The sequence below is a fragment of the Somniosus microcephalus genome, chromosome 2, assembly GCF_052327205.1.
Source record: "Somniosus microcephalus isolate GS21.2 chromosome 2, FLI_Smic_1.0, whole genome shotgun sequence".
NCBI classification, from domain to species: Eukaryota; Metazoa; Chordata; class Chondrichthyes; order Squaliformes; family Somniosidae; genus Somniosus; species Somniosus microcephalus.
Window position 1 is genome coordinate 303814108 of NC_140988.1, and position 25071 is coordinate 303839178.

At 43.0% G+C, this 25071-nt stretch overlaps 1 protein-coding gene across 5 annotated transcripts in view; it reads left to right on the forward strand.

The window, feature by feature from the left end:
* kiaa1328 (KIAA1328 ortholog) overlaps positions 1–25071 on the forward strand; it is a 388527-nt gene that overhangs the window by 112183 nt on the left and 251273 nt on the right. For all 5 annotated transcript variants that reach the window (XM_085973930.1, XM_085973909.1, XM_085973903.1 and 2 more), the window contains 2 exons: positions 16032–16717; positions 22554–22655. In XM_085973930.1, coding sequence (XP_085830056.1) covers positions 16032–16717; positions 22554–22655 — 788 coding nt within the window. The remainder of the gene's footprint in view (positions 1–16031; positions 16718–22553; positions 22656–25071) is intronic.

Consider the following 25071-nt stretch of genomic DNA (forward strand, 5'->3'; position numbering starts at 1 on the left):
TCTGGCTTTGACCTTCGTCTGAGGAATCGATCCCCTTGAGGTGCTGCCGAATTGCAGGTAAGTTCGTTTCTAACTCGTCGCCACTGTTAGATCCGTGTGTTAATGGAGACACGGAATGCAGGAGTTGATTTAACAAGTGTTTACTGAACAAAGTCTGGAGGTGAACTAACAACACAAGACGCTACACAGGCTTATATACCCGAGTGGTCACTACTGGTACTACAGTATACAAGGGCTTCAAAAACATAGTTCCTCTTAAAGGTACATACACTACATATTCTACCAGTTACGTACTCAAAAAATTCCAGTAGATAAATCAAGCACGATTTACCTTTTGTAAATCCATGTTGACTTTGTCCGATCCTGTCACTGTTTTCCAAGTGCTCTGCTATTACATCTTTTATAATGGACTCTAGCATTTCCCCCACTACTGATGTCGGGTTTGCCGGTCTATAATTCGCCGTTTTCTCTCTACCACCTTTTTTAAATAGTGTGGTAACATTAGCTATCCTCCAATCCATGGGAACTGTTCCAGAGTCTATAGAATTTTGGAAGATGACCAGCAATACATCTACTATTTCTAGGGCCACTTCCTTAAGTCCACGTTGTCCAAGGCCTTTTCGTGGATTTTGATAATCGGGGGGGGGGGGCAGTGCTGTGTGGCAGGGGCAGGTTGGTAGAGGACCTTTGTCTTACGGATGTTTAGTGTAAGGCCCATGCTCTTGTACGCTTCGGTGAAGGTGATGACGATGGTTTGGAGTTCGATCTCCGAGAGTGTGCAGACGCAAGCGTCGTCTGCATACTGTAATTCGACGTCTGCAAACAGTTTGATCTAATATTAGAATGGACAAGTACATGACACACACTTGCATCTAGAAGTAACAGGTTATTAAAATTAAAACAACAAATAAATATTGGAATAATGACCAGGTACAAGGGTAGTGAACTGAAAATGGGGCAGTTGCACAGTTTGAATTGCTGCTGAAGTACTGGTGCCATCTGTGCAGTCTGCATGCCAGATAGTCACATCAGAGATTCAATTGATATGCTCTCTCTAGTGCAATTAACACCTGTAATAAAGCATCTTGCTGTCTGAAGATCATTGAGGCAGATTACTTATTCACACATTCTGTGACACGTACAGGTGTTACGGCAGGTTATTAGTTATGAAATAACATGCTGCAGTGGACATATAGGCGGATGAATGAATGAGCCATTTATAAATTATGTATGCATGTTTCACAGCAAGCTGCTTAGTGTTTTTCAGTTGATTCCAGTTTGTAAGACACCAATTAGTGCTGAATTCTAAATAATTGAACAACTTTGATTCCCTCATCATTTTAGATCCAGACATAATGTACAAAATAAGTTTTAAAAACCCAGAAGACCCTAGGGTGAAAATTGTTCAACTCCTTCAGATGTGAGCATAACAGCAAGCGCCTTGCCTAGATCCATTTTGTACTGAATGCATGATTTTTTTGCATGAATTGATTTGTAATGTGTCAGACATTGGGGTTGGTTTTCTTGTGGTGTAAATCGGGCGGGCGGTGGTCCAATCCACCTGCCTGATGCAGTTGGTGGGGAGCCCGTGCCATTTTCATGGTCAGATCTAATTGAAATGCAGTTGGTGAGCTGGCAGTGCTAATTGTGCTCCCTATTTGTGCTTCCCACATTACAACAGTGACTCCACTTCAAAAAGCACTTCATTGGCTGTAAAGCGCTTTGAGACATCCGGTGGTCATGTAAGGCGCTATATAAAAAATGCAAGTCTTTCTACAAAATGCAAGTCTATAAGCAGCTCACTGATTGGAAGGTTGGGAAATCCAGCGGGCTGGCCACTACTTAAAGGCAACCTGCAGCCCCTTTAAGGGGAGGGGCACTTTTCGATGGTGGATAGCGGATAGCTGTTTTCTGGAGCAGCAGGCAGTATGAATTCAACCAATGTTCCCAGATTCTCTATTGCAGTAGTGGAGGTGCTCATAGAGTACGTCAGTAGCAGAAATGAGGTCCTTTTCACTTCCGATGGGCGACTGGTATCCAGACACATTTTTCTGCAGCAATGGAGCTAGGGTGGCAGTGTGAGTAAATACCACAAGCAGTGTTCCCAGGATCTGGCTGCAGTGTGGGAAAAATGTAATGATCTCACTAGAAACGTTAAGGTAAGTTCCCATCACTTCTCTGTTACTGTCTTCACGGTACCACCCTACCCCAGCACTATCCTTTTTTTCCCTCCCCCACTTCCCATGCCTGTCCTCCAGTCAGAATGGGACACCTCACAAAAAATTGGGGGAAAAGGGAATACAAGCAAGTTTAGGCAACCTATCTTAATGATTACGCCCCAGTATATGTAATGGCATTGCATGTTTTGCTGCTTATGACTACAGAAAATGCATTACTTTGTTAGGATATAAACTGCCAACAGTAATACTTAATGTTTATGCATTTGGCAAAGCAAACTAAGTCTGATTTTTTTTTTTGTTGGTCAAACGCCAATATTCTACTAACTTCATTGTGCCCATCAGTGTAAACCTTTATTATTGTTCGCATTTTGCAATATTTTGTTTGACAGTATTATGCAGTTTTTATGATTTTAGAAATGATTGAATCACACTGCATAATAAAGCAAAAGAAAAAGACACTACCATAATGTTAAACTGATGAATGCGGATATACTCCCTTAATACTTAGTTGATTTGTAGTTGGATCAGTATAGAATAAGATAGTGAGTAGCAACTTTGAAGCTCAGATTCATTTGTGCACCAGGTCGGGCCATCCGGGAGCAGCAGGTCTCACTGAGTGAACTGCTTTATATGCATATATGCAGCATAAATAAAATTGAATGAGATGCAGGATCAGCTGGAAAATTTTGGATGTTAAAATTGTTTTAAAGACAACTGTGCAGAAATAAATCTGCTCCTCCATCTTCAACTATAGATGCTTACTGGTTGAAATAACTTAAATGTGGTTCAAAGCTTAACAGGAGACTTTTTAGTATATCGCTTATACTGCACTGCCAGGCAGAGGTGCTGAAGTTATAACATGCACCAACACATTCCTGGCCCATATCTCACGGCTGCGCATAGCGGGGGAGAATGAGTTGTTGCATGCTATGTCCATGTGCGTTTCATTCCCACTAAGTTCGTGGAATGGAGAATTAAAGCATCAGTTGAATTAGCAGTTATGGCAAATTTGAATTTTACCTGTGTTCTATATGCTGGATTTTTTTAAAGTTTTATTTCTGTAATGCAAGATTAAGCATTTTTTCTCAATAATAAGCCAGCAACTTGAAAGCTCACTGGTAATTTGAAGTGTTTATTAGTTATACAGAGGGAGGATCATTCTGTATAATCTCAAACATCTTCAGCCAATTTGAGAAGATGGCTCCTTGTGACACTGGTGGATCCAGGTGTTGTTTTGTTCCATTCACACAGCAGGGAGCATCCTACTCACCTATCAAAGGAAACATTCTCACGTCAGCATAGTAACTTTAATTGACAGCTCAGTGGGCTGAGCCCCCTAATTTTTGGTGGGTTCGCTCTCTTGCTTACTCTCTCTCTCGCTCACTCTCTCACTCTCTCTGTCTCCTCTCTCTCCCTCTTCCTCGCCCTCTCACCTACTCCCCCACACACTCCTCTCACTCTCCCTCTGTTACTTCCCCCACCAGACAGGCTGGTTTCTGTTTTTCAGTCGCAGCAAAAACCACGTTTTAAAAGTTTGAACCAGTTTAGCTAGAGAAGTTGAAACATGCTGAGAGAAGTACAGGCCCCGATATATACGGGGAGGCGGGGGTTGGGGGTGGCTCGTAGCAGCTGGGAAATGTAGGTAATGCAGAGGTCCTGCCGAATTTAACAGCAGGATCTCATTTAAAAAAAAATTCTCTCCTTTTCCCGGTCGACAGCCAGCCTAATTGAGGGGCTGTCTGTCTGCCGTGCGGGAAGGCCGGAACCGGGGAGCAGAGAGGAGGGAGGGAGTGAGTAATACTAATACACATTCTACCGTGCAAACCTGCAACATGGACCGAGAAACATGAAGGAGATGGTGATTTTGGCTTTAGAGCTGACTGATGACTACAATTCAATTTTTCAACTACCCTGTAGTGCAGATAGGGTTGTAGGGCCAAAGTCTTTCATCTAATAATATTTCAGTGGTGAGAGAACAGTTGTGACCTTTGGAGTATATTATCTAAAAAATTGTGAATTGCGATATTGAATTGCAGACCAAACATGTGCCCTTAAAGAAAAAAGGTGGGACTAACAAATCTAGAGCTTCTTGGATGTCTAGAGACATACAGGGTAGGATAAAGAAAAAAAAGGGAGGCATATGACAGATACTGAGGGCTAAATACTCCAGAATCTTTAGAGGAGGACAGAAAGTGCAGGGGTGCAATTAAAAATGATATTAGGAAAGCAAAGAGAGAGCATGAAAAATTCTTGGCAAGTAAAATCAAGGAAAACCCAAAGATGTTTTATAAATATATTAAGTGTAAGAGGATAACTAAAGAAAGGGTAGGGCCTATTAGAGAGCATGAGGGTAATCTGTGTGTGGAGGCGGGAGACGTCGGTAGGGTTCTTAATGAATACTTTGCGTCTGTTTTCACAAAGGAGAGGGGCGAAGCAGACATTGCTATCGGGGGGGGGGGGGGAGGAATGTGAAATATTAGATGAAATAAACATAGTGAGAGAGGAAGTATTAAGGGGATTTGCAGCTTTAAAAGTGGCTAAATCCCCAGGCCTGGATGAAATGTATCCCAGGCTGTTAAGCGAAGCAAAAGAGGAAATAGCAGAGGCCCTGACCATCATTTTTCAATCCTCTCTGGCTTCAGGTGTGGTGCTGGAGGACTGCTAATGTGGTACCCTTGTTTAAAAAGGGAGAAAAGGATAGACCGAATAATTACAGGCCAGTCAGCCTAACCTCGGTGGTGGGAAAATTATTGGAAAGAATTCTGAAGGACAGGATAAATCTTCATTTAGAAAGACACGGATTAATGAAGGATAATCAGCATGGATTTGTTAAGGTCGTGTCTGACAAATTTGATTGAATTTTTTGAGGAGGTAACAAGGAGGGTAGATGAGGGTAGTGCGTTTGATGTAGTTTATATGGACTTCAGCAAGGCTTTTATTAAGGTTCCACATGGCAGACTGGTCACGAAGTTAAAAGCCCATGGGAACCAGGGCAAAGTGTCAAGTTGGATTCAAAACTGACTCGGAGACAGGAAGCAGAGGGTAATGGTTGATGGGTGTTTTTGTGACTGGAAGGCTGTTTCCAGTGGGGTTCCGCAGGTCTCAGTACTAGGTCCCTTTTTGTGGTATATATCAACAATCTTACCTTGAATATAGGGGGTATGATTAAGAAGTTTGCAGATGATACTAAAATCAGCTGTGTGTTTGATACTGAAGAAGGAAGCTGTAGACTGCAGGAAGATATCAATAAATTGGTCAGGTGGGCAGAACAGTGGCAAATGGAATTCAATCTGGAGAAGTGAGTGGTAATGCATTTGGGGAGGGCTAACAAGGAAAGGGAATACACATTAAATGGTAGGACACTGAATAGTATAGAGGAACAAAGGGACCTTGGAGTGCATGTCCACAGATCTCTGAAGGTAGCAGGCCAAGTAGATAAGGTGGTTAAGAAGGCATATGGAATGCTTGCCTTTATTAGCCATGGCACAGAATACAAGAGCAGTGGGGGGTTATGCTTCAACTGTATAAAACATTAGTTAGGCCTCAGCTAAAGTACTGCATGCAGTTCTGGTCACCACATTACAGGAAAGATGTGATTGCACTAGAGAGGGTCCAGAGGAGATTTACAAGGATGTTGCCGGGAGTAGAGAATCTTAGCTATGAGGAAAGACTGGATAGGCTGGGTCTGTTTTCCTTGGAACAGAGGAGGCTGAGGGGAGACCTTATTGAGGTGTATAAAATTATGAGGGGCATAGATAAAATGGATTGAAAGGACCTATTTCCCTTAGCAGAGGGGTCAAAAACAGATTTAAAGTAATTGGGGGAAGGTTTAGAGGGGATTTGAGGGGATTTTTGTTCACCCAGAGGGTTGTGGGTGGTCTGGAACTCACTGCCTGAAAGGGTGGTAGAGGCAGGAACCCGAACCACATTAAAAAAGTACTTGGATGTGCACTTGGGATGCTGTAACCTGCAGGGTGACGGACCAAGAGCTGGGAAGTGGGATTAGAAGGATAGCTCTTTGTTGGCCGGTGCGGACACGATGCGCCGAAATGGTCTCCTTCCGTGCTGTAACTTTCTATCATTCTGTAAGGAGAGGTCCAAAAATGTTCCAACAAAGTTCGTAAGAAAATGTGGTGGAAACTATACCAAGTTGTACTGCTGCAGACAAAACAAAACTTAACACTGAAGGATCATTTTGAATGGTAAATCAATTAGAAGAATAATATATATTTGGTACTTAATCATATGCTGGCTCTTCTGTTCCACTTTCTCTTTTTCTTGTGCACCCACCTTGCGCTGTGGGGAGACCTAAGTAAGACCTTTTTGGTCTGTAAACCCCAATGATTGAGTTTCTTATGAATAGGAAGAAAATCCTTTCATGATATCTGACTCTGTTGGGGGCAGAGTGGGGGGTTTATCGTGGAGGTCGGGAGAGGGAGATCATGGAGGTCAGGGCCAGGGACAAGATCGTGGAGGTTGTGGGGGATGGCGGAGATTGTAGAGCCTGGGGGCGGGTGGGGGTGTAGAGGCAGGTGATCGGGGGAGTGAGGGGGCGATTGTGGGTTGGGGTGTGGGAAGATTCTGAGGGCATTGGATCGTGGCGAGGGAGTCCGATCGCGGGGGTGGGGACAGGTGTCGGTGGATCGTGGAGGGGTGAGGTTCAGCGAATCACGGGGAGGAAATCAGGTGAGCTTGAGGGGCTGGGGGGAAGCACTCCTGCTCCTCTTGGCCCACAAGCAGTGCTGGATAGGCACTTTTTAAAAATTCGTTTATGGGATGTGGGCATCGCTGTCAAGGCCAGCATTTATTGCCCATCTCTACTTTCCCTTGAGAAGGTAATGGTGAGCCGCCTTCTTGAACCGCTGCAGTCCGTGTGGTGAAGGTACTCCCACAGTGCTGTTAGGGAGGGAGTTCCAGGATTTTGACCCAGCGATGATGAAGGAACGGCGATGTACTTCTCAGTCAGGATGGTGTGTGACTTGGAGGGGAACTTGGAGGTGGTGGTGTTCCCATCCGCCTGCTGCCCTTGTCCTTCTAGGTGGAAGAGGTCGCGGGTTTGGGAGGTGCTGCCAAAGAAACCGTGGCGAGTTGCTGCAGTGCATCTTGTAGATGGTACACACTGCAGCCACGGTACGCCGGTGGTGGAGGGAGTGAATGCTTAAGGTGGTGGATGGGGTGCCAATCAAGTCGGCTGCTTTGTCCTGGAGTGTGTCGAGCTTGAGTGTTGTTACAGCTGCGCTCATCCATGGCAAGTGGAGAGTATTCCATCACACTCCTTACTTGTGCCTTGTAGATGGTGGAAAGGTTTTGGGGAGTCAGGAGGTGAAACACTCGCCGAAGAATACCTAGCCTCTGACCTGCTCTTGTTGCCACAGTATTTATGTGGCTGGTCCAGTTAAGTTTCTGGTCAATGGTGACCCCCAGGATGTTGATGGTGGGGGATTCGGCAATGGTGATGCCTTTGAATGTCAAGGGGCGGTGGTTTGACTCACGCTTGTTGGAGATAGTCATTGCCTGGCACTTCTGTGGTGCGAATGTTACCTGCCACTTATCAGCCCAAGCCTGAACATCGTCCACGTCTTGTTGCATGCGCACATGGACTACTTCATTATCTGAGGAGTTGTAAATGGCGCTGAACACAGTGCAGTCATCAGCAAACATCCCCATTTCTGACCTTATGTTGGAGGGAAGGTCATTGATAAAGCAGCTGAAGATGGTTGGGCCTAGGACACTGCCCTGAGGAACTCCTGCAGCGATGTCATGGGGCTGTGATGATTGACCTTCAACCACCTAAACCATCTTCCTTTGTGCTAGATATGACTCCAGCCAGTGGAACGTTTTCCCCCCGATTCCCAATGACTTCAGTTTTACTAGGGCTCCTTGATGCCACACTCGGTCAAATGCTGCCTTGATGTCAAGGGCAGTCACTCTCACCTCACCTCTGGAATTTAGCTCCTTTGTCCATGCTTGGACCAAGGCTGTAATGAGGTCGGGAGCTGAGTGGCCTTGGCGGAACCCAAACTGGGCATCAGTGAGCAGGTTATTGGTGAGTAAATGCCACTTGATAGCACTGACGATGACACCTTCCATTACTTTGCTGATGATTGAAAGTAGACTAATGGGGCGATAATTGGCCGGATTGGATTTGTCCTGCTTTTTGTGGACAGGACATACCTGGGCAATTTCCCACATTGTTGGATAGATGCCAGTGTTGTAGCTGTACTGGAACAGCTTGTCTAGAGGCACGACTAGTTCTGGAGCACAATCCTTCAGCTCATTAGCCAGGATGTTGGTTTCGGCTGGTTTCAGGCTATTCTCGCCTCCCTCCAGCTGCTGGGTTTCCCGATACCTGGCCCGCAGCTATTATTTTAAAACTGGTAAAATTTGAGGCAGCCAGCCTCACTAAAATATTAAAATTACGGACCTGTCTCTGGCGCGCAGGTTAAAACTGGAAGTGGGCACGTTGGATGCAGGTTAGGTTCGGGTTTCTGATTTTTGAAAGTTTTGAAAAAGTGCAACATCCCCTCCGACACCTGGGAATCCATGGCCCAGGACCGCTCAAAGTGGAGGAGAAGCATCCGGGAAGGCACCAAACAGCTCGAGTCTCTTCGCCGGGAGCAAGCGCAAACAGCGGAAGGCGCGCACGTCAACCCAAGCACCTCACCCACCCGCCCGCCCCTTCAACCGCCGTCTGCCCCACCTGTGACAGAGACTGTAGGTCCCGCATTGGACTCATCAGTCACCTGAGAACTCATTTTTAGTGTGGAAGCAAGTCATCCTCGGTTCCGAGGGACTGCCTAAGAGAGAGAGCGAGAGATTTAGAAAGTACCCTCTTCTATCCTTTTTAGGTCCAAAGTGGATTACCTCACATTTTTTTGCATTGAAATCCATTTGCCACAGTTTTGTCTATTCATTTAATCTATCAATATCCCTTTGTAATTTTATGCTTTCATCTACACTGCCTACAATGCCACCTATCTTTGTGTCATCGGCAAATTTGGATATATGACTTCATATGCCATCATCTAAGTTGTTAATAAATACTGTGAATAGTTGAGGCCGCAACACAGATCTTTGTGGGACACCATTAGTCACATCATGCCATTTTGAGTACCTACCCATTATTCCTACTCTCTGTCTCCTGCCGCTCAGCCAATTTCCTAACCAGGTCAATAATTTGCCCTCAATTTCGTGGGCTTCTACCTTAGTTAACAGTTTCTTATGTGGGTCTTTATCAAATGCCTTCTGGAAGTCCATATAAATAACATCCATAGACATTCCCCTGTCCACTACTTTAGTCACCTCTTCAAAAAATTCAATCACAAATCCATGCTGGCTCTCTCTGATCAGTCACCCTATCCTTACTTATAGACTCTAGCAATTTCCCGACAACAGGTGTTAGGCTAACTGGTCTATAATTCCCTGGTTTGCCGCTCTCGCCATTCTTAAATAGCGGAGTGACATGCACTATTTTCCAATCTAAAGGAACTGTTCCTGAATCGAGAGAACTTTTGAAGATTATAGTTAGGGCATCTGCAATGTGCTCACCTACTTCCTTTAAACCCCTGGGATGGAAACCATCTGGTCCTGGGGATTTGTCACTCTTTAGTGCCATTATTTTCTTCATTACTGTTATTTTACTGACGTTAATTTTATTCAGTCCCTGTCTCCGATTCAATATTAGGTTCCTTGGGCATGCTATCCTCTTCTACTGTAAATACTGATGCAAAGTAATTATTCAACATGTCCGTCATTGACAATATCACGGCTTTCAGTTTTTAAGGGGGCCAACATTGCTCCACACTACCCTCTTTTTCCTAATGTAATTGTAAAAATTCTTCATATTGATTTTGATATCCCTATAACTCTTACAATCTGTTTTGTGGCCCTTTGCTGTTCTTTGTATCTTTCCTATTCGCCAGGATCTGTGCTATTTTTTGCATTTTTGTATACTTTTTCTTTTAGTTTTATGCTGTCCCTTACTGCTTTAGTCGTCCATGGCTTTTTTTTTGTCAAGTTGAGCTCTTGCCCCTCGGGTACAAACTGGTTTTGTATCACATTAAATTCTTTTTTGAACATCTCCGACTGATCTTCTGTTGTTTTACCCATTAACAGATTTGCCCAGTTTACTGTGGATAGTCTGTCTCATCCCGTTGAAGTTGGCCTTACCTAAATCTAGAATCTTCGCTGTTTCGCGTTTCTCCCTTTCAGACGCTACGTTGAACTCGATCATGTTATGATCGCTATTGGATAAATGTTCATACACAGTTAGGCTGTTAACTAAATCTGGCTAATTACTCATTACTAAATCTAATATGGCACGCCCCCTTGTTGCCTCCAGGACATATGGTAGAAAACTATCCCGGACACACTCAAGAAATTCATTACCTTTCTGTCAGGTCTGCTTATCCCAGTCTATATGAAAGTTAAAATCCCCCATTAAAACCACTCTGCCTTTGCTACACGCTTGTCTAATCTCTGCAGTTATACAATTTAGCACTTCATCCCTGCTACTGGGGGCCTATACACAACTCCCACTACAGTCTTAAATCCTTTCCTATTTCTTAATTCTATCCATAAAGTCTCCACTGCTTGCTTACCTCTCTTTATATCCTCTCTTATCATTGAAGTGATTTCATCCTTAATCACTAAGGCTACTCTTCCCCCTCTGCCATTTTCCCTATCTTTTCTGTAGACCTTTATAACCTGGTATATTTACTTCCCAGTCCTGACTGTCTTGCAGCCATGCCTCAGTAATGGCTACCATGTCATACCCTCCAATTTGAATTTGTGCCTGCAGTTCATTCAATTTATTTTTTATACTCCATGCGTTTGTATAAAGAATGCTTATTTGGGCCACCCACCCTAGCCTGTCCTTCAGTGCTAATGTTTTACTCACATATTTCTTATTTCTCTCCCTGGTTTAATCACTTTACATTTTTTAGTTTTCCCTTTACCTGTAGTGCCTAAATCACAATTTCTGACTGTTACTCTACTCTCTTCCCTTTCGTTTGTTTCTGAACTACTATTTGTACTACAATTTCCACCTGGCGCGTTCCCCCCCCCCCCTATTTACTAGTTTAAAGTCCTTGTGACTGCCCTATTTATCCTTTCCACATTGGAGCCTGTCCCAATGGTACAGTTCCTTCCTGTCCCAATACTGGTGCCAGTGTCCCATGAAATGGAACCCCTCTTTCCCACAACACTCCTTTCGCCATGTGTTCGCTTCCCTAATCAACTTATCCCTCCACCAATTTGCACATAGCTCAGGTAATAATCTAGAGATTATAACCCTTGAGGTCCTGTTTTTTAATTTAGCCCCTAGTTCCTGGTACTCCCCAAACAGGGCCTCTTGCCTACTCTTCCATATGTTGTTGGTGGTCCCAACATGGATCACAACAACTGGATCCTCCCCCTCCCTCTCCAATATCCTTTCAAGCTGGTTCGGATGTCCCTCACCCTGGCACCCGGTAGGCAACATACCATGTGGTACTCTCGATTTTGCTTACAAAGGATGCTATCTGTCCCCCTAATTATAGAATCCCCTACAACTACCACATTACGCTTCCTCTACTCCTCCTCCTCCCCCTTTTGGACTTGGACAGCCTCCTGCTCCAAAGCACCATGGTCCTCATTCTGGCTGTCCTTCCGACAGTCTTTATCCTTATCCTCACAGGTCACAAGTACATTGTACCTATTTAATATGATCAGTTTCTGTGGATCCTCGTTCCCTTACCTGGGTTCCACTTACTCTGCACACTATCGGTCACACCAACCCCGTTCTGAACCTGCACCTCTCTACGAGGTGTGGCCGAAGTCTGGAGCAAACTGTCCAAATACTCCTCCCCCTCCCTTATGTGTCAGAATGTCTCCAACTCGCACTCCAGCTCAATGACTCTAAGCCGGAGAGATTCGAGACGGAGAAATCTACTGCAGATGTGTTCGCTCGGGACAGTCTCGCTGTCCACAAACTCCCACATGCTGCAGTCCAGACACACAACCTGCTCTGCCATATCTTAGTCTAACCTTATTTTATTTATTTAATTAGTTAAAGTCTTTATTCAATGATCATTTATATATTATATTAATTAAATTAGTTAAATTATTAATTTAATAAAGTGCGTAACAGTTTCCCAGCTCTTACTTTAAATGACTGTCTGAGCTTGGAGAGAAAAAATGTTCAAACTCGCCAAACAATCATCTACTTGCTGCCCTGTGACGTCACTCTTTTTTTATTGTTTTGAATTCGCCGGATTTGTACTGCCAATGCTGCCGACTCCTTGCAGGTCCGCACTGTCCTCGCCTCCCGCTGTATCTATCTGCTTCCAGTGCTACCAACTCCTCGCAGATTATCCTTACTGCGAAAAGTGTATACTGTTCATACATGTATTTTATATCTAAATAAGCCAGTTGATGGTCTGAGCTGGTGCCTTGTCTCAGTGAAGTGCAATTTCAGACTACCTTTTGTGAAATTAGGAGAATTCACATGGTGGCACAAGTCTTATTTCTGTAACTGGTATGGATTCTCTATTGCAATTCCTGAGTTATGCTATTATTTGACTACATATTTGGCAGAAAAAGATGCAGTCCAGATTCTGGGGGTTGTGAGTTCTGCTTTTTGGTGTGACCAGTGACCTGGAACCTGGGATAATAGCGAGCATAAAAACCCCAAATTGTAACAACAGTCATCTTATTTTTTTCCCTTCAGTTCGGCAGTAATACAGTTCGACAGTAATACATTTATAATTCTCACACTTGTGTCTCTCTTCTCCATTGTGGCACAAGAGAGGGCACATAGCTACTTCCCCTGGCTGGGGAGTCTAGAACTAGGGATCACAGTGTCAGAATAAGGGGTTGGCCATTTAGTACTGAGCCGAGCAGAAATTTCTTCACTCAAAGGGTGGTTAATCTTTGGAATTTTCTACCCCAGAGGATGCTCAGTCGTTTAGTATATTCAAGACAGAGATCGATAGATTTTTGGATACTAAGGGAACCGAGAGATATGGGGATAGGGTGAGAAAGTGGAGTTGAAATAGAAGTTCAGCCATGATCTTATTGAATAGCGGAGCAGGCTTGACGGGCGAATGGTCTACTCCTGCTCCTAGTTCTTATGTTCTTATGTCCATCAGTACTGCATATTTGGTGCAGTTTCATAGTGGCCCTCTGACTCAATATAGACAAGCAATGAAAGGATTAGACTAACTGGAGGCTCCATGATCATCCCATCCTTAATGATGGCGGAGCCCAGTACAAGTGCAAAAGATGAGGCTGAAGTATTTGCAACCACCTTCAGCCAAAAGTGACGAGTGGACGAAACTTCTCAATCTCCTCCTGAGGTCCCCGTCATCATAGCCAATTCAATTAATTCCACATGACATCAAGAACTGGCTGAGTGCACTGGACACAGCAAATGCTACAGGTCCCAGCAACATCTCGGCTGTAGTGCTTGAAGACCTGTGCTCCAGAACTAGCTTAGCTAAACTTCCAGTACAGCTACAACACTGACGTCTACCCGACAATGTAGAAAAGTACCTCGGTATGTCCTGTCCACAAAAAGCAGGACAAATCCAATCGATCACTTACCACCCTATTAGCCTACTCTTGATCATCAGCAAGTGATGTAAGATGTCACCAATAACCCCTTGCAGCTTGCTTGATTGCCTTTGGTGGAGTTGGAGATAAATTTCTCTCAATCTTTTCCCAAATTGGCTTACGGTTTTTTCTTAAGGGTGGGTGGGAATGGCGTGTGGAACTTATGCTATGCCGGACAGGACCAGCTGGTTTCCTTTCCTTTTTTCTATGCTCATAAGTTAGTAGCTTTCTATGAACTAACTTGTGACAACACAAAAAGTGACTTAAAAAAAAAGCAATTAGATTAATATGAAAATACTGTACCTTTCATACTGTCATATTTCCCTCCTTTTCCCCCTTCTCAAACGTGTGTGCAATCAGCAGTATCTTTTACTGCTGCATTGATGCTATTTGTCAGTTTCTTGCTTGGAGGTTTTGTGAGTATACTGTGAGATTGTCTACACTGTGGCTGAACATGTCTTACAACCTGAGAATAACTACTCTGATTTGCAAATCGTAAAATGAGGATTTATATTGCTGCTGAGTTTTTATATTAATGAAAGAGTACTCTTTTTTTTGGTGGGGGAAAGCCATTGTATCTTGCTGGGTTCATTAGATCCTCCCTGTAACTAATACATAATGGATATGCCACAATCATTTCTGAGATATTGTATCTCCAACGACACTGATCTAATAAAATATCTTTCTTTATGCTGCACTGCTGCTTGTATCATTTTATTTCAGTCATTTAAAATATCTTTTTAAACCAATTTTTGGGGGATCAGAGTTGAACTTGGAAATATAACTCCACATTTCCTAAGCCACATGTGTGATGTATGTAAAAAAAAAAAATATATAGAAGGGAAGGATTTACTGTAGTTGTACATCTTATGGCACCAAACAAAATTATTTCTGCAGCAGTAATTGTGGCTGTTTTCCTAGCTCAAAAAGATTACCTAGGGATATCCACTTTAATATTATTTAGTAGTTTGTGGGGTAAGAGTTTTATTGCAAAGTTTGATGTGGAGTTCAAGAGTAAATAAGTTTGTAAGATTATTTATACTTAATGAATGTTAAGAAATTAGGACTTGGAGCAACATTGTCATTAGAAGGTGTTAAGAATAGCACAATAGGTAAACACCAGCCTTGTGTATACTTACCAGTGAAACAAAAAATAGTTATTGGTTAATTAAATAATATAATTCAGCCACACACTAAAATAAAATAAATTTAATTTATTAACCTACAAATGAAGCAAAAAAATATGTTTTATTATTTATATCCTGTAACAAATTAACCTGCAGTAATTCTCAATACTTGACACTTTGATATGATGCTCTGAATTTCCATTATATCTTTCATGTTAAGGCCTGCTGCGCCACTTCAACAAATTGATCAGACATCATGCTGACTAGTGACATGATTTGTAGCTTCTGAGACTGCTTTATGCAAATGAAGTGACAAATTTACTGCTGGTTAACCCTGTTAGAGGGTATAACAGTTATGTTTGGTATATTAATACACTGTGCCATTGAGTGGTAGGACACAAGTTTTTCACCATGGTTCACCACTTGGTGAGTTCCAGTTCTCAATTGAGCTGTCAAGGAGAGATGTTAAACAGATTAAAGTGCGAGACTGAATCCATACCTGTGTTAAGAGTGCCATTTACAGGGACTTTGGAGCAGATCATCAACTATGCTCTGTGGCTGGCAATAGTGTAGGAAAGGAATAACAAAAAATCTCAATTTATTCATACACAAATGAAACTTGTGGTTCAATTAATTCTATAAAAATGAAAAGGGTAGAGCAAAGTTGCCACGTTTTAACTCAGCCAATGGATTTCTACTGTGTATCCAAGTGAATTTTCAGCAGGCTGAAGATAAAATGTGAAATAATTTTAGTATTTTGAAATCAGGAGTACTATGAGCAAGCAAACTATTTTTAAAATACATTTTCTGCTAACATGAGTTATAGGCTTCGCAACCCTTAATGTCTTTTGATTGCCGTTCTGATGAAAGATCATCGACCTGAAACATTAACTCTGTTTCTCTTTCCTCAGAGGCTGCCTGACCTGCTGAGTATTTCCAGCATTTTCTATTTGTATCCCATTTATTAGATTGTCTCTCTTAACCGCCAAAATGCATCAATACTCATTTAAATACATTGGGAGTAATTTGCGTAAGAAAATGCCGTCCAAATAAAGAAAACGCCGTCCAAATAAAGAAAACACCAATGAATGTCTAAGTGTTTCTGTAACCTTTGTAAATGTTTTGCTTTTAGGTGGCTAGCAAGAATCCTCCTCCTCAGCCGGCTTCTTCAGACCTTGATGGCTCCTACCTAGGAATTGTGCCTACTTGCACATCAAATGCTGTCGGTAAACCTAAACAGGTGCTTGTTGGTGCATCCCTAGCACCTCATCGTCAGTGTGACCTGGGCCACAACCGAACCCACAATCTTCTCAATCAAATTCAGAGTACGGACTGTTTTCCATCCCAAAATGGTTGCGAGACTAAAGCTGGAAATACAATTCAAGGAGAGCCAGTTGCAGGAAGACGTTACAACATGAACGATCGAGTAGATGTAGGTGCTGTGCAGGCTGGTACATTTCCTGATACTTTTGATACTGATGGCGGCCAACCTTCTCACTATGGATGGTTGAGGAAAGGAGAGACTGGTGATGAAAATCAATTCACTAATGTACATAACAGGCATTTCAGACCGTTAATTGAACATAATGCCTTCTCTGGAATGTTTCATGATCCAGCAATAAATAATCAAATGGGAATAATGACTGGAGAAGTTTTGCACGGAAAGAAAATGCCTGTAGACCAAAAGCAGCAGCTGTTGTGTCAGAAAATGGAGCTGGAGCTAGAGAAAGAAAGACTGCAGAGAATGCTCGCTCAGCAGGAGTCCCTGCTCCTTCTAAAGCAACAGCAGTTACACGACTCAAGGTTGGATTACAGCAGGTGAGAACTTCATTGAACCTTGAACTTTCCTAATGGAGGTAATTTACGCTTTAAAACTAACCTTTATTCGATTGGCAACAAAGTTTTAATTATAACTGACTGCGTTGCCGATTGATTGCAATGGTTTTGAACCCCTTTCCTGGTACAACTTTAATAGGTTTGAACAAAATGGATCCCATGTGGTAGCAACTTGCACAGTATTTCAGTTTTAACTGCTTTTATTTTTTGTTAAAATTTCAACACCTGCGTAGCATTCTGAATGTTAACACATTTAGAACAGCTGCAATTCAGTAGGGATTTTAACAACATTATAAAATAATTATCAATAATTGACAGACAAAGCAAACTTCAAAGGCAGTTGGGTGGTAACCAAAACACTTTGCTGTAAGAGTTTGTGCATATTAATAGCATAATGAATGGGTAAAGTAGGGCTGTAGTTAAATATTCAGATCAGGTTAATTACATATTTTATATTGGGTTGCAAATGTAATGTTGCTACTTCTAGTTTGGCTTTCAAAATACAATATATTATATTTTTATATTACAAATTCAAAATAAAGGATCTCCTTTGAGACCTATTTTCCAGATTTATGCTGCTTTACAAGGAACTAATTAAGTTAATAAGTCAAAATTCAATCATACACAAAAATCCTGTGGTTCAATTAATTCTATAAAAATGAAAGTTTCCCACATTTATTAGTTTACACTTGTAGCCTGCTGTGTATCCAACTGAATTTTTAGCAGGCTAAAGATTAAAAGTGAAGTAATTTTAGTATTTGGAAATGAAGAGTACAATGGGCAAGTAAACTATTTTAGAATGGTGTGGCAAAAAATATAAAAACAGATAGTAAGAGTTTTTATAGTTATATAAAAAGAAAAAGGGTGGCTAAAGTAAATGTTGGTCCCTTAGAGGATGAGACCGGGAAATTAATGGTGGGAAATATGGAGATGGCAAAAACACTGAATGAATATTTTGCATCAGTCTTTACAGTAGAGGACACTAAGAATATCCCAACACTGGACAAACAGGGGGCTATGGGGGGGAGGAGCTAAACACGATCAAAATCACTAAGGAAGTGGTACTCGGTAAAATAATGGGACTCAAGGCGGATAAATCACCTGGACCTGATGGCTTACATCCTAGGGTCTTGAGGGAAGTGGCAGTAGGGATTGTGGATGCATTGGTAATAATTTTCCAAAACTCCCTGGACTCGGCAAAGGTCCCGGCAGACTGGAAAACTGCTAATGTAACACCTTTATTTAAAAAGGGCAGTAGACAGAAGGCTGGAAACTATAGACCGGTTAGCCTAACATCTGTGGTAGGTAAAATTTTGGAGTCCAAGGAGACAATAACAGGACATTTGGATAATCATAATTTAATAGGACAAAGTCAGCATGGTTTTAGGTTTGGATCGGTCATGGCCCTGTGGGTAGCGGAGCGGGCCCAGGGGCCGTGTAGCCTGATCCTGCTCCTATTTCGTGTGTCTAATTCTGTTAGATTCAGGAGATGGTTCTGTGATAGTAGATTGGCGGTTAGGATCAGATCAGCCATGATCTTATTGAATGGCGGAGCAGGCTCGAGGGGCCGATTGGCCTACTCCTCCTATTTCTTATGTTCTTATGTATCAAAGAGGTCAAGAAAGATGAAGAGGGATAGTGCACTACCGTCACAGTCACAGGATATCATTTGTGACTTAGCGTAGGGTCATTTCAGTGCAGTGGCTGGCACAGAAACCTGATTGGAGAGATTCAAACATGAAGTTACGGGAATTATGGGCATGGATTTGGGAGGTGACAGCACATTCAAGGACTTTGGTGAGGAAAGGGAGGTTGGAGATGGGGCGGTAGTTTGCAAGGACAATGGTGGGTTTTTTGAGGGCAAAAATAATTACAAGTATTATCATTAAATTTAACATTTACCTGATGAATTATATAAGTTACTGTGTTGGGATAAATGCTGAACTCCCTTGGAAATTCTATCTCTGATTATTTACCTCTCTTGGGAGATTCAGTACCAGTGCATGCTGGTGAAAATTATGCATGATGAATTGGAAGGTGCAAGCTTGGGTGGGGCTGGGGGCATTTTATTTTTTCCTCATTTAATCTTTCAGTTGATTTTTTTTGTGAATATTGATTAAACGGTTACTGAATCTAATGGTATGAAGCTGAATTATCTGTAGAGAGATGGCCTTTACATGCTTCTGTTTCAACTGTTTTACTTGATTCCCTTACGCTATTTGACTCAGTAACTCCTTTAAGACATTGCTTCAATTATGTCATCAGGAAATACTGTTTAATTAAAACTCAAAAATAAATCAATAGTAAGAAAGAAATACAGTACATGAATATTAAAGTTAATTACAGTTCTTGCAGAATTCCCGTTCTACCTGGACCCCTCCCCCTGGCCTCTTACCCTCTCTAGATCTTTTCATCGCTAACTGCCGCCGTGACATCGGCCGTCTCCATTTCTCTGCCCCCCTCACTCACTCCAACCTACCTCCCTCTGAACTTGCAGCACTCCATTCTCTTAGATCCAACCCTGATATTGTCATTAAACCCGCTGACAAGGGTGGTGCTGTTGTTGTTTGGCGTACTGACCTCTACCTAGCGGAAGCTGAACGCCAACTCTCCGACACCTCCCCCTACCTCCACCTGGACCATGACCCCACTACCGAACATCAAACCACCGTTTCCAAGACTGTCACTGACCTCATCTCCTCTGGAGATCTTCCCCCTGCTGCCACCAACCTCATAGTTCCCCAACCCCGCACAGCCCGCTTCTACCTCCTTCCCAAGATCCACAAACAGGACTGCCCTGGTAGACCCATCGTTTCAGCCTGTTCTTGCCCTACAGAACTTATCTCTTCCTATCTTGACTCTATCTTTTCTCCCCTTGTCCAGTCTCTTCCCACCTACATCCGCGACTCTTCGGACGCCCTCCGCCACTTTAACAGTTTCCAGTTTCCTGGCCCCAACCGCTTCCTTTTCACCATGGACGTACAATCCCTCTACACCTCCATCCCCCACCCGGATGGCCTGAGGGCGCTCCGCTTCTTCCTTGAACAGAGGCCCGACCAGTCCCCATCCACCACGACCCTCCTCCGCCTGGCTGAACTTGTTCTCACATTGAACAACTTCTCCTTTAACTCCACTCATTTCCTCCAAATCAAAGGTGTTGCCATGGGTACCCGCATGGGTCCTAGCTATGCCTGCCTTTTCGTGGGCTATGTGGAACAATCTTTGTTCCAGTCCTACTCTGGTCCCCTCCCTCACCTCTTTTTCCGATACATTGATGACTGTATCGGTGCCGTTTCCTGCTCTCGCCCCGAACTTGACAATTTCATTCACTTTGCCTCCAATTTCCACCCTTCCCTCACCTTCACATGGTCCATCTTGGACTCTTCCCTTCCCTTCCTCGACTTCTCCGTCTCCATCTCTGGGGATAGGTTATCGACCAATATTTACTACAAGCCCACTGACTCCCACAGCTACCTGGACTACACTTCCTCCCACCCCGCTTCCTGTAAGGACTCTATTCCATTCTCCCAGTTTCTCCGCCTCCGCCGTATCTGCTCCGACGACGCCACCTTCCACACCAGTGCTTCAGATATGTCTTCCTTTTTCCGCAACCGAGGATTCCCCTCTACTGTGGTTGACACTGCCCTCGACCGTGTCAGTTCTATCTCCCGCACTTCTGCCCTCACCCCTGCCCCTCCCTCCCGGAACCACGATAGGGTTCCCCTTGTCCTCACCTTTCACCCCACCAGCCTCCACATTCAACGGATCATTCTCCGGCATTTCTGCTACCTCCAAAGTGATCCCACCACCAAACGTATCTTCCCCTCCCCTCCCCTTTCAGCATTCCGCAGGGACCGCTCCCTCCGAGACACCCTAGTCCACTCCTCTATCACCCCAAACAGCCCTTCCTCTTCGCCTGGCACCTTCCCGTGCAAGCGGAGGAGATGTAACACCTGCCCCTATACCTCCCCCCTTCCCACTGTCCAGGGCCCGAAACACCCCTTCCAGGTACTTCTCGCAATCTAGTATACTGTATTCGCTGCTCACGATGCGGTCTCCTCTACATTGGGGAGACCAAACGCAGATTGGGTGACCGCTTTGCGGAACACCTCCGTTCAGTCCGTAAGGGTGACCCTGAGCTTCCGGTCGCCTGTTATTTTAATTCACCGCTCCATTCCCACTCGGACCTCACCGTCCTTGGCCTCTTGTATTGTTCCACGGAAGCTCAACGTAAACTCGAGGAACAGCACCTCATCTTCTGATTAGGCAGTCTGCAGCCTTCCGGACTCAATATCGAGTTCAACAATTTCAGATCATAAGCTCGGCCCCCATTTCATTTTCTCTTGTAATTGTTCCACTCCTTTCCCCCCCCCCCCCCCTTTCCTTTTGTTTCTCTCTCACACCTGGCAGCTATCTTCTGCCCTGCCAGTACACTTTACACCTAATCCCAGCCTATTACCATCTCGTCTAGCTTCTAATCTCTTTTACTTCTTTTGTTTCTTTTATTCTTTTGTCCTATCGCAGCCCTGCCTCCGATCTAGTTTCTTTTCTTTCCAGTTTTGAAGAAGGGTCCAACCCGAAACGTCAACTCAAATTTCTCTCCACGGATGTTGCCTGACCTGCTGAGTTTTTCCAGCATTTTCTGTTGTTATTTCACTTGTCCACATGTTGTTTTCCAGCGCTTCCTCCTCCCCCACCCCCCCCACCCCCACCTCCACCCCCAACCCGCTCCCAATGTTCCTTGACAGAAGAGGTGAACCTCTGAGTGCTGTCTGGATAGTTTACTGCAGAACTGTACCTATCCTGCCTTTGATGTATGCATATGCACACACTTTCCAGCAGGAGTCAGTGATGGTGATCAGGAGCCACAGCTCCTTTTTTAAAATCTCCTTCCTTCCTGGGACACTGACTGCAATCATATCTTCATCCCGTCTCAGCTAACTTGGCCCAGAAATTAAATCTGAAACCTTCTGGTGGATCCTCTGTCTTAGCACCATAGCATGCAGCGCATTTTCTTGCTGAGTCTTTAGGGTAGTCCATGCATGTGTATGTGTTTGGGTGTGTGAACGTTAGAAGAAAAGGACTGAGTCAAGCTGTAGTGTCTCCCACAGCTGTGAGAGGCTGTCATTCATTGTAGAAGCTCATACATGAAGAATGGCAACATGGTGAAGTTACTGGAGGCATGCTTCTAATTCAGCAAAAAGGAAGAGGACAAAATAATATAGAAATGGAATGCAAATAGTGATTGAAGCTCCTAAAATTACAATCTTTTGTTTTGTTCCATACGATTAAATGGATGTTTTTTGACTCGGGCCCACAACTGTAAAGGTGAGGCGAATACAGTCTTGCCTGAGCTGCTAAATCCTCTGGTTTATTTCCCTCTTTCACCATTTTGTTCTTGTTCAAGTGACCAAAGGTTTATGGATTGTGTGTGCTTCAATGTAGGCTATCTATGAGGGCTCATTGCAGATAATGGCTTTCTGAATTATCTGGTGGAAATTTTTCTAAAAACTTAAAATAAAAACCCACAGTATTTGAAACTAAACAAATCATCACAGTGTTTGAAGTTCTTCATATTTCCTCTTCATTAATGTACATCAGGTTAACTTATACCAGTCTACCTCCCAGCAACATGGCTTGAATTTTCCTAATTACATTTACACAATTAGTATTTTGAGGCAGGGACTTGGAACGTGGTACAGTTTGCTAAGAATTTTTTTTTTTCTAGTTTCCATTCACGATCGGGGTTAGAGAGTACAAATATACATAAATATTATGACATCAATGTATTTGAGAAATTTTCAATTTGTTTTCATAGGTTTAAGTATCATCTGTCTGAAGCTGAAGACATGACCTACAGCGAGGGTCCGACAATCAAAACAAGAATTTCTGTACCAAATTCAGCTCAGTCCATTGAAAGGTCAGATGATGCATTTTAAATTTTTTGCTACTCATTGCATTGTTTATACCAAGTATACACTATTTCGATGCACTTTTGTTTCGTCCATGTTTAATAGCATTTTAATTCAACCTCCTGTACCATCGTAACTAGAGCTGTCTCTCTGTAAGATTCTGTTGAACTTCCCCATTTTTTAAATTAGCATTTGTTCCCGAGATTAAAAGTTCTGAAGACACTCGTGAATTGCTTTTCCAGTTCTGCTAACAGCAACAACTTGCATTATATAGTGCCTTTAATGTAGTAAAACGTCCTAAGGAGCTTAAATGGCAAAAATGTCTTGGCATTTTGGATGATTCTTTTTTCACATTTTATATCTATAACACTCAAAGGAAAATAATTTTAACTGAGTTAATGAATTACCTGCGATTATAGATTACCGTTCAGAAACTTGCCTGCAGTAACAAATATCAGTCCAAACAAATTGATTTGAAAATTGTGAAATAATTCCAAAAGTAAAAATACTAGATGCAGCATTAAGCCTAAGTGTTTTGGAAGGAAAAAAAGCTATTAGGCAAACAAGTCTGTTACTCATTGCAAGATCAGCACCACATAGCCACCTTCTCACCCATACCACTCAATGCTTCTTGACATGACTCAACTGAGCGGCCTACGGGTGGCGCTGTCCAGGGAGAGTATAAATACTCGGGCACGGGCCCAGCTTGCGCAGGACATTCTTAACAGGAACTAGTGAAGGACACAACTAGACCTCCATGTTGTAAAACAGTTGATTAAAGCTTTGTTTAACGCTTAGACCAAGTGCCTAGTAGTTTTCTTACATCACTTCTCTCTCCAGAAAGTCATCTAATTGTCTTAGGCACTTGTTTACCCCATCCATTTAGCCGTCTTCTCTGGTAACTTATTCCACAGATTTAATATGCTTTGCTTCGAAAAGTTCTACTTGACCTCCCTTCTTACTCCCAACTTCCTGATTTTTAACTTTTGTCCTCTGGCGTTTGAATCCTTCTAATTGGCTTTAATCAGTTTAGTCAATCCCCTAGAGCTATCCTATTTTCAAAAGAAAATGAGCCAACCTTCTTAACCTTTTCTTATAACTTCAAATTCCTCATTCCCAGAATAATCTTTATTGCTAGTTTCTATGTCCTTACAAGCACAGTAATATTCTTCCAGTGATTTCAGAATTACACACAATATTTCAAATCTGTTCTGACCAGAGTCTTATACAGCAGCAATACAGTCTCTCTTGATTTGAATGCTTTCCCTCTGCTAATGTAACTCAGCATCTGATTTTCCGGGTGACTGCCACTAGACATTGGGTTGATGGTTTCATAAATTTATCACCTATAAGCCTTACATCTTTCTTGTAATCAGCATGCAGTACACTGTCCCATTTAATGCATACTTCCTCTTTTGCTTCTTTGCTCGCATAGCAATTATTTTACACTTGTCCACCTTGCATGAACATAAGAGCATAAGAATTAGGAACAGGAGTAGGCCATACGGCCTCTCGAGCCTGCTCTGCCTTTCAATAAGATCACGGCTGATCTTCGACCTCAACTCCACTTTCCTGCCCGATCCACATGTCCCTTGATTCCCCTAGAGTCCAGAAATCTACCTATCTCAGCCTTGAATATCCTCAACGACTCAGTATCCACAGCCCTTTAGGATAAAGGATTCTTAAGATTGTCAACCCTCTGAGTGAAGAAACTCTCCCTCATCTCAATCTTAAATGGCTGACCCCTTATCCTGAGTCTATGCCCCCCTAGTTCTAGACTCTCCAGCCAGGGTAAACAACGTCTCAGCATCTACCCTGTCAATCCCCCTCAGAATCTTGTATGTTTCAATGCGATCACTTCTCATTCTTCTAAACTCCAGACAGTATAGGCCCAATCTACTCAATCTCTCTTCATAGGACAACCCTCTCATCCCAGGAATCAATCTAGTGAACCTTTGTTGCACCACCTCTAAAGCAAGTGTATCCTTCCTCAGTTAAGGAGAATGAAACTGTGCACAGTACTCCAGGTCTGGTCTCACCAAAGCCCTGTACAATTGTAGTAAGATTTCCTTACTCCAACCCCCTTGCAATAAAGGCCAACATGTCATTTGCCTTCCTAATTGCTTGCTGTACCTGCATGCTAACATTCTACGTTTCCTGTACGAGGGCACATAAATCTCTCTCAACACCAACATTTAATAGTTTCTCACCATTTAAAAAATATTCTGTTTTTCTATTCTTTCTACCAAAGTGAATAACCTCACATTTCCCACATTATACTCCAGCTGCCACCTTATTGCCCACTCACTTAACCTGTTTATATCACTTTGCAGGCTGTTTGTGTCCTTTTCGCGGCTTACTCATCAGCAAACTTGGATACAGGTCCACGAGTGCTATGGCGGTGTTGAGCTGTTGCTGGAAGCC